The sequence below is a fragment of the Triticum aestivum genome, chromosome 7A (assembly GCF_018294505.1).
Source record: "Triticum aestivum cultivar Chinese Spring chromosome 7A, IWGSC CS RefSeq v2.1, whole genome shotgun sequence".
NCBI lineage: Eukaryota > Viridiplantae > Streptophyta > Magnoliopsida > Poales > Poaceae > Triticum > Triticum aestivum.
The window spans coordinates 23,626,384-23,637,236 of NC_057812.1; the positions used below are offsets into that span (position 1 = coordinate 23,626,384).

General features: G+C 46.3%; 1 protein-coding gene and 1 pseudogene across 1 annotated transcript; both read right to left on the bottom strand.

Moving 5' to 3' along the window:
- Positions 1–1,506: 1,506 nt before the first annotated feature.
- Positions 1,507–2,269, bottom strand: LOC123152869 (small nuclear ribonucleoprotein SmD3b-like; annotated as a pseudogene).
- A 7,154-nt stretch (positions 2,270–9,423) lies between these two features.
- Positions 9,424–10,570, bottom strand: LOC123147574 (uncharacterized). The gene is made up of 2 exons (XM_044566841.1): positions 10,450–10,570; positions 9,424–10,319 (listed from the first exon to the last, which is right to left on the bottom strand). The coding sequence occupies exon 2, from the start codon at positions 10,305–10,307 to the stop codon at positions 9,966–9,968; it is 342 nt and encodes a 113-aa protein (XP_044422776.1). The 5' UTR covers positions 10,308–10,319; positions 10,450–10,570; the 3' UTR covers positions 9,424–9,965.
- Between the last annotated feature and the right edge of the window lie 283 nt (positions 10,571–10,853).

The following is a 10,853-nucleotide window of genomic DNA, read 5'->3' on the forward strand; positions in this document are numbered from 1 at the left end:
CTTAGGTTAAATTTCATGCTGCAGATACCGAGGCCAACTTGCTATGATCGTTGGTAATAAATGAAAACAAAGATATAATACTCTTTCCTTACAACTTCAAGTGAGTGTTACTGTCTTGTGCGTATTCGGTTTCCCTTATATATTAGTCAAGGTTATAGTAATGTAATTGATGAGTTATGCATGCGTGTGCAGTTACCACTATATTCTCCTAGAGATTAAGCTTGAGCAGGGACTAGTAACCATCTTAGACTCAAAACGAAAAGATCCCCAGGACTATGCGGACATGGCTCAAATGCTCGAGAAGTAAGTTAAATCGATCATTATCCACCATATCAGCAACTTTGTTCATTTCTTGATATATCAAGTAATTTTTTTCTTTGTCTGGCAGGGTTTGGAAAAAATTCTCCAAAAAAGCTCCAGGACACCCGAAGAAACTGCAATTTAGACACCTGAAAGTAAGTACTATAGTAGCATGTTCCGCGCATCTCCTATTGATTCAAGCGCTAGTTTCATCAATACCATTTGGCATTCTTGCTTATCAGTTTGATTGACCTCTATTTCTTGTAAAGTGGTTGTGGCAGGAACAAGGGAATGATTTCTGTGGATACTACGTTTGCGAGTCCATCCGCCACACGACCTGTGAGCGGGGCTACACTGACGAACAATATGAAGTACGTAAATAACAACATTCACAATTTTATTTTATTACCATCATTTGTGTTGAGTTTCATTCATTCATATATATATGTATTGACCCCCTTCTTCAAATTATAGATGTTTCGGAAGCAGGATGAACTCCTAGCACCAGCTCGCATGCGAGCAATTTAAGAGGAATTGGCGGCATTCTTTCTTGACCATGTGATCGCTGAAGACGGAGAATACTATGTGGACCATGAGTCCGTATGATTATATTTGTAAGAGATAATTATTGTATATATGTAGCCCGTAGTGTCGGATAGATATACGAGAACTTGTTGTTCGACCAATATCTTGGAGAAGGAGAGGTGGTCTATATCACTTCTCTCTGTATGCATATATGTTCATGACGATCTTCTGTTTCCTTCGTTTGCTTACTAGCTAGCTAGCGTGTCTAGTCCTCTCTATACATATGTATAGTACGTAGCGTCGACCAAGCACGGACATAAGAGAGGACACTTCTCTCTATTAATTATAGCTAGCTAACACAATATATGGAACACCTAAATTAACCCCCCAAAACCCCCAAACCCCCTCCCCCTTTCAAAAAAACAAAAACCCCAGCCATAGAAATGCTGACGCATGATGCCTATTGGTCCCGGTTGGTGCCACCAACCGGGACCAAAGGGTCTCCTACCTGGGCTCCGCGCACAGGCCACGTGGAGGCCCATCTGTCCCGGTTCTGGATTGAACTGGGACTAAAGGGACAGGGCATTAGTACCGACCCTTTAGTCCCGGTTCAGGAACCAGGACAAAAGGCCCTTACGAACCGGGACAACAGGCCCTGTTTCTACCAGTGATATGCAACTCTCAATTTTCCTGGTATGCCGAATGAGGGCTAATAACAGTATATAGAAAACTAAGAACACTAAACCCATGTATCAGGTCTCGTACCCGTCCGCAAACATAGTGTGCATCATAAGAAGCCCAAGAATATTATAGTTGCAGGTATCAATCTCTCCTAAATCAAACCTGTTCCAACTCAATGTTCGAATGTTGTATAGGGTCAACTGTAAAATGTAGGTTACTGAGGAAGCTACTTACCTGGGCACGCATCGCGATGGCACGGCCGCGGCGATGGCCGACCCCTTGCCCTAGACGCACCAGCGGAAAAAAAACAGTAAGCATCAATATACTGTATTAATTAATGGTAAAAACAAACTGAAAGGAAGAGGATGGATGGAGGAAGGAGCGTACCCTTATCCTAGCCTCGAGGCTCTTGAACATCGATGCGTTCTTGAGCATGTCGGGGATGATCATGAACCTGACCTTGCTGCCCCTGATGAACATGTGCTCCAGCTGCGACACCTTGCCGTCCAATTTGCAATCAACCAATCACCAAACGAGATCAGAGAAGGGGAAGAGAGAAAGCAAGCAAGGCGATCGATGAATTAGCAGGGGGTAGTACCTCTGCTGTGAAGGTGATGTTCTCGATCTGGCAGTTCCAATTGTACTCACACTCGATCATGGAGCCCCGGTAGACCTCGCCGGTCTTGAGCTCCACCGTCACCACGTGCCCCGCCGCCTCGTGCAGCAGCTTCACCAGGATCCCTGGGCTGCGGCTCGTCTTCATTCCTTCCTTTCCCGAGCTCTTTCTCGACTCTGTCTGTCCGAAGCCGTCGCGGAAGAGAAGAGGGGAAGGAAGGAGACGGCGGGGAGGGGGTTCTTTCCCCCTTTCCCTCTCTCTCTCTCTCTCTCTCTCTCTCTCTCTCTCTCTGCCCCCCTCCGGCGGTTTGGACTCGATTCTTATTTCAGGGCCATACTCGATTTTCCCGTCCTCCATAAGCCCAGCCCAGACTCAACTTGATCCACTATGCATGGGAGTTTAAAGGTATTCCTTATACCATGGTACCGTAAAAGCATTATAAAGAAAACTTAAACCTGCATTGTGAAACCGTCCGGGCATGTCCAGGATGCGAAATCCAGGCAGGCGCTCCTGTCTGAATCGGGCCTATCTACCAAAAATTTGGCCAGAGGCTGCGTAGGCCGGCGAAGGTTGGACCTGAAACTTTCCTCCCACAAACTACCTTTTTTGTTTAAGGAGAACTAAAAAATTTACCCCGAATCCTGAACGTTTGAGATATTTAAAGCTCGTCTTAAGGTTTCCTCAAAACAATATACGGATCAGCCGATTTTAAGTGATGTGGTTGGGTTAGTTTTCTGTTCAAAACCGTAAAACAACGGCTATCTTATAGTTTTGGCCGATCTGCTATAGATGCTTCGCATCGTTTTTCGTGAGAGCTAGTTCTGTTATGCATCGCCAACATACGGGAAATAGAAGGCCAGCCCAACGCTGTATTTAAAAAGAACTGTCTTTTCTTCTTGGTTTTCCCATTGCTTGCAGTCTAGTTTTTCATCAGTTTTTTTATTTTTCTTTTTCCTATTCCTTTCTTACCTTTTCTTTGGTTTTTTTGTTTTCTTTGTTCTTTTATTGTTCCTACGCTTTTTTAGGTTTCCATCGGGGTCTTTTAGATTTGTTTTCTTTTTAAATATTTTTTATAAATATTACACAAAATGTTCATTTTCTCGTATACATAAGGGACATTTTCTTTCAAACATTTATAATATTTTTAAATACATACATACATACATACATACATACAACAACAACAGCAAGAACAACACCAACAGCAGCAGCAACAGCAGTAACAGCAACAGCAACAGCAACAGCACCAACAGTAGCAGCACCTACAGCAGCAACAACAACAACAACAACAACAACAACAACAACAACAACAACAACAACAACAACAACAGCAACAACAATAGCAGCAGCAACAGCAGCAACAACAACAGCAGTAACAACAGCAGCAACAATAGCAACAACAACAGCAGCAGCAACAACAACAACAACAACACCAACAGCAGCAACAACAGCAGCAACAATAGCAACAACAACAGCAGCAGCAACAACAACAACAACAACACCAACAGCAGCAACAACAACAGCAACAACAACAACAACAAGAGCAACAACAGCAATAACAACACCAACAGCAGCAACAACAGCAACAGCAACAGCAGCAACAGCAGCAACAGCAACACCAGCAGCAACAGCAACAGCAACAACAACAGCAACAGCAACAGCAACAGCAACAACAACAACAACAACAACAACAACAACAACAACAGCAACAGCAACAGCAACAGCAACAGCAACAGCAACAACAGCAACAAGCAGAAACAACAGCAGCAGCAGCAGCAGCAACAACAACAACAACAACAACAACAACAACAACAACAACAACAACAACAACAACAACAAAGTCTTTACTCCCAAATAGCAAGATTCCACACACCTATGTACATGTCAAGTTCCGTCTACCCAGACCTGTCTTGACATTATCGGTACGCTTTAGCCGTCTGCTATGCACTGGAGCTTCTGGGCACCTACGCTGAATAAGCCCAAACCATCTCAGATGATGCTAGACAAGCTTCTCTTCAATCGGCGCTACCCCAACTCTATCTCGTATGTCATCATTCCGCACATTGTCCTTCCTTGTGTGGCCACACATCCATCTCACCATGCGCATCTCCACCATACCTAAATGTTGAACATGTCGCCTTTTAGTCGGCCAACACTCAGCGCCATATAACATTATGGGTCGAACTGTCGTCCTATAGAACTTGCCTTTTAGATTTTATGGCACTCTCTTGTCATAGAGAATGCCAGAAGCTTGGCGCCCATTCTTCCATCCGGCTTTGATTCGATGATTCACATCTTTATCTATACCCCCATCCTTCTGCACCATAGACCCCTAATATCAAAAGGTGTCCTTTTGAGGCAACACCTGCCCATCAAGACTAACCTCCTCCACCTCCTCATGCCTAGTAGTACTGAAAATTGCACCTCATGTACTCGGTTTTAGTTTTACTAAGTGTAAAACCTTTGGATTCCAAGGTTTGTCTTCATAGCTATAACTTCTTATTGGCCCCCATCCGACTATCATCGACTAGCACCACATCATCCACAAAGAGCATACACCATGGTATATCTCCTTGTATATCCCTTATGGCCTCATTCATCACCAAAGCGAAAAGATAAGGGCTCAAAGCTAACCCCTGGTGCAGTCCTATTTTAATCGGGAAGTCATCAGCACCATCATCACTTGTTCAAACACCTGTCAAAACATTATCGTACATGTCCTTGATGAGGGTAATGTATTTTGCAGGGACTTTGTGTTTCCCCAAGACCCACCACATGACATTCCGCAGTATCTTATCATAGGCCTTCTTCATGTCAATGAACACCATATGCAGGCCCTTCTTTTGCTCCATGTATCTCTTCATGAGTTATTGTATAAGAAAATGGCTTCTATGGTCGACCTCCCAGACATGAAAGCAAACTAATTTTTGGTCACCCGTGTCATACTTCTTAAGCGGTGCTCAATGACTCTCTCCCATAGCTTCATTGTATGACTCATCAGTTTAATTCCATGGTAGGTAGTTCAACTCTGAACATCCTTCTTGTTCTTCAAGATTGCTACTAATATACTCCGTCTCCATTCTTCCAGCATCTTGCTTGCCAGAAAAAAGAGATTGGAAAGTTTAGTTAGCCACACTATAGCTATGTATGGGATACAATCAGAGCCCATCGCCTTGCCTTCTTTCATCCTTTTTAAAGCGTCCTTGACCTCCGATTTCTAGATTCACCGCACAGAACGCATGTGGGTATCATCAAAAGAGTCGTCCAGGTTAATGGTAGAGCTCTCATTCTCCCCATTGGACAACTTGTCGAAGTACTCCCGCCATCTATGCTTAATCTCCCCGTCCTTCACCAAGAGCCGGTATGCTCCATCCTTGATGCATTTGACTTGATCAACATACCTCTTCTTCGTGTCTCAAATCTTGTCCATCTTATAGATGTGTTTTTCGCCTTCCTTCGTGTCTAACTACTGGTAGAGATCCCCATACGCCCGACCCCTTGCTTCACTCACAACTTGCTTTGCGGGCTTCTTTGCCATCTTGTACTCCCTCTGGTCCTTTTTACTCTGCATGTAAGAATTTTCAAAAGTCAAACTTCATAATGTTTAGCCATATTTATATGAAAAAATATTAACATCTACCATACTAAAGTTATACAATATGAAAATTTAACTCATGACACATCTAGTGATATTGATTTCACATTGTGAATGTTGATGTCTTTTTTTCTATAGAGTTGGTCGAACTTTACGAGCTTGAACTTAGAAAAATCTTACATGCGAACTAAAAAGGACCGGAGGGAGTACTTCTCTATGTTGTCTGCAATCCTATCTAGGTAGATGTGTTGAAAATAATCTTCCATCTCCTTAATAGCCTTTTGGACATCTTCATTCTACCATCACGTATCTTTAGCTTCTCTTCTACTTCCCCTGGACACTTCAAAGTCCTCTGAGGCCACCTTACGAATGCAAGTCGCCATCTTCATCAACACATTGTTTGCATCACCTCCTTCCTCCTAAGAGCTCTCCTTAATGGCCCTCTCCTTGAACGCCTGAGCTACCTCCCCCTTGAGTTTCCACCACTTCATTCTAGCGACTTCGGCACACTCATCCCGCTATACACGAATCGGAGAGCAAAAGTCAGCCACCACGAGCTTACGCCGAGGGACAAAACTCTCTCCAGGTATCACCTTACAATCTAGTCACGCACGCATGTCTTCTCTTCTCGAGAGGATGAAATCAATCTGGCTAGAGTGTTGACCACTACTAAAAGTCACTAACTATGATTCTCTCTTTTGAAAGAGGGTGTTAACTATAATCATGTCGTAGGCTAGAGTAAATCTTAAGACATATTCTCATTCTTGATTCGTGATGCCATAGCCAAAACTCCAATGCACCCCTTCAAAACATGTGTTAGATGTACCCACGTGGCCATTGAGGTCTCCTCCTATGAAGAGCTTCTTGCCAATCGATACACTCCTAACCATGTCCTCCAGGCCTTCCCAGAACTCCCACTTGGTGTTCTCATTGTGGCCTACTTGCGGGGCATACGCGCTGATAACATTGAGAATTAAGTCCCCGACTACCAGCTTGACCAGGATAATCCGGTCCCCATGTGTCCTGACATCTACCACTCCATACTTGAGCAAGATGCCTGCTTCATTTCTGTTTGCAGCCGTTCCCTGTGTACACAGCTTGAAACAATCCTATCTAGGTAGATGTGTCTAAAATAATCTTCCTTCTCCTTAATAGCCTTTTGGACATCATCATTCTACCAGCAGGTGTCTTTAGCTTCTCTTCTACTTCCCCTGGACACTTCAAAGTACTATGAGGCCACCTTATGAATGCAAGTCGCCATCTTCATCAACACATTGTTTGCATCGCCTCCTTCCTCCTAAGGGCTCTCCTTAATGGCCCTCTCCTTGAACGCCTGAGCTACCTCCCCCTTGAGTTTCCACCACTTCGTTCTAGCGACTTCGGCACACTCATCCCGCTGAACACGAATGGGGGAGCGAAAGTCACCCACCATGAGCTTACGCCGAGGGACAAAACTCTCTCCAGGTATCACCTTACAATCTAGTCACGCACGCCTGTCTTCTCTTCCCGAGAGGATGAAATCAATCTGGCTAGAGTGTTGACCACTACTAAAAGTCACTAACTATGATTCTCTCTTTTGAAAGAGGGTGTTAACTATAATCATGTTGTAGGCTAGAGTAAAGCTTAAGACATATTTTCATTCTTGATTCCTGATGCCATAGCCAAAACCCCAATGCGCCCTTCAAAACCTGTGTTAGATGTACACACGTGGCCATTGAGGTCTCCTCCTATGAAGAGCTTCTTGCCAATCTATACACTCCTAACCATGTCCTCCGGGCCTTCCCAGAATTCCCTCTTGGTGTTCTCATTTTGGCCTACTTGCGGGGCATACGCGCTGATAACATTGAGAATTAAGTCCCCGACTACCAGCTTGACCAGGCTAATCCGGTCCCCATGTCTCCTGACATCTACCACTCCATACTTGAGGCTCTTGTTGAGCAAGATGCCTACTCCATTTCTGTTTGCAGTCGTCCCTGTGTACACAGCTTGAAACTGGTATCCTACACCTCCTTCGCCTTCTGTCCCCTCCATTTGGTTTCTTGGATGCAAAGGATATCAACACCTCTCCACCCCACTGAATCAACTAGCTCCCAAAGCTTACCTCTTAGGGGCCCTATGTTCCATCTACCTAAGCGGATCTTCCTAGGCTCGGCTAGCTTCCTTACCGTTTGCACTTATCGAGTCAAATGACAAGACCCTTGCTCATTTTCCACTACACCAGGGCGTCGCTGTAGCGCGCCACTAAGGATGCAACGAAACAATCTTGCTCCCTTGCCATCGTATCCAGATCAAGATGCGGCGCACCACCGGGGTGGAGCGATGGCCCAGCCTTTGCCCATTTGTTGACACCACACCCGGGTTCCAATGTGGCGCGTCTCTGAGAGGTTTACGGTCCAAACGAAAAAAAATTGGGTTTCATCTCCATAAGAGTGGCTGAGTTTTCATGTTGGCTCGCCAAGGCTATCACAACCCTCCTCCTTTATCCGGGCTTGGGACCGGCTATGTCAAGACAACATAGGCGGAGTAGAGCACATGTGTAAGTACTTTGGCGATGCAACAAGTTTGATGTACTACATAAGAGACTAACATATATAAGATGCCTTTTGGAGTATTTTTCAGTGTGAGCAATCACTTTGAGAATGTCTTATTTGCCGGAGTGCTATTGACAAACGAGAATACGGAAACTTTTACGTGGGCTTTCAAGGAATTTGTCACTATGGTGGGAGGAAAAGAACCTATTAATTACAATACTGACAGTTTAGTCATATTCAGAAATATTCAATGTGTCTGCGGTAATATATTACTAACACATTTTCTGTTTGCTGCAGATCAAGCAAAAGCAATTGGTAATGCGATAACGTTGGTTGGTACTGCCAAAAGTAGAACATTGATGGTGCAAATTACATGTTACGAAGAGAGCACGTTTACTTCTCGCGAATGTGTCTAAGAATCACAAGACCTTTGCTGATGAGTTTCATAAGTTGCTGAACCATTTGGGAAGCATCGAAGATTTTGAAAATGCATGGATGATGGTTACTGGACGGTATGGCCTAAGGATGATGGTTTTTGGACAAGTTCTTATGAATGTAGGCATAAATGGTCTAAACCATATTTTTTGGGTGTGTTCTGCGCAAGGATGTGTCGTAGATAGCATAGCGATAGTGCAAACCACATGTTAGAGTTTTACATTTCAAGTAACACTTCACTGAATCTTCACTGGATTAGTCACACGGTACACAAAATTATTTGACGAAGCAGCCAAGAAGAAGACCAATCAGGTATGTATGCAATTTATTTGTACTATTTGGTGTCGTGCATGTGTCGACATTATAATGTTATTTCACCATGCTCATATTTCCAAAGGGTTATACAGCTTCAAGTAGGATATCCTCTGAAATCATGCGTCTAAAATGTATATATTGCCAGGTATACCCATTTTTGTCCATCAGATTTTGTGAAGCAGTAACAAGTGAAGCAACGGTGGTTCATCAAATCAAATTAGCTAAAGACCGAGAGAACTGGTTGCCATTGAAAAAGGAAAGAACACATTGTGCATGGAATCCATCTCGATCGCCTTCATAAGAAAATAAGCCCAAATGCATGATCAAATCGTCGTTTCTACAATTTCGTACGGGATCGGAACTGAAACTGTGTCCAAAACTAAGAAAAAGAAAATTGCTAGCTGAACCATCCTTCTGCGGCGAAATTTTGTTTTTCGATGTTCTGGACGGAGAGAGAGAACCGGGCGACATGGAGGCCGGGCTTTCTACAGCCCATTGGGGCCCGGGGTCGGAGGGTGGTTTCCCGGCGCGACAGTCGTCGACGAAGAGGAAGGACCAGCGGTGCCGGAGGTGGAGGGCCTCGCCTGCCCGTCGCCATCGTCGTTGCTGCCGGTGGCGCCGTGGCGGGCCTCGCGCTCCACCGGCAGCGCTTCGGTGCGGCGCCGTGTCTGGGAGCGCTTATGCGCCAAGTAGAAGAGCGTGCCGACCATTGCGGCCGCGGCCGCCCCTGCAGCGACCCAGAACCAGAGGTATCCGGGGCCGGGAGGCGTCGCCGGGGCGCAAGGGAGCTGGGGCGGGCCTGACGGTGGCGCGCTGGGGCCGGAGGGCGGCGAGAACCTCGGGATCCGGCGAGGCAGGAGGGGGGCGGCGCCGCAGCCGAGCACAGGGCCGAGCCGCGGCGCCCTGCGCGCGAAGACTGGATGCCGGTAAAGCTGACATCCGAAGGGAAGAAGAAGCTGTCCGGCACCTAGATATGGTCGACGCTGGCGAACGGAGGAGCACGCGCGACGCCGTCGTCGAGGAACACCAAGAATCCAGGGCGGACGCTTCCGTCGCCGAGACAGAGAGCGCGAGGCGGTCTTGGTCCGAATACGGCGGCCTCGCTGGCCGACTCGTCGTCGTTGACGAGGAACTCGGTGAGATCTGGGAACTGGGCTGGGGCGGCCTCTTCATGGCGCCGGTTGAAGAGCTTGTCGTACAGGTACCGGATGGCGAGCTCCAAAAGCTCGTCCTTAACCTCCTCCCATAGAGCCTCTCGAAGCTCCCGCCAGAACCTGGTCCACCAGGAGGACGAGCAGACAAGCGCCATGGCCTGCTGCTGCTGCAGGCGTCCAAGAAACCAAGAAGAGGTGGTAAGGCAAAGTTTAGATGAAGGAGAGGCTGGGATGGGGAGGAAGGAAAGGAGAGCAGCCAGGGGAGGACAGGAGGAGCAGCGAGGGGAGGACGAAGACCTGCGGTTGGGTGGGTGGTGGCGGAGCAGAGGAACGGCGCGGCGGCGCGCGGCGGTTACTCGTACTCGTTGGCTTCGAATGCACGCGGTCTTCCTCCTTCTAGCTCTCCTCTCCTTTCCCTGGATCGGCGAGCCAACCCAAGCATGTCGGTTCCTTATATACGGATCCGAGCCTGACCACGCGCGGGGCTCAGGCGTTCGTCGGCAGCGTCCCTGTAATTCCGTTGCTATGCAAACAAACCGAGAGTTCTTCTTAGTTTCAAAAAAAAAAAAAGAGTTTTTTTAGCAATCTCAAACTTTGAAAAAAAAAACAGATCCCTACAACCTGTTAGAGGAGAATTTCGGTTTTACTCATATAACCGGCACCTAGCCGATCCCCAATAGCCATAGCGGAGGATAAACTAT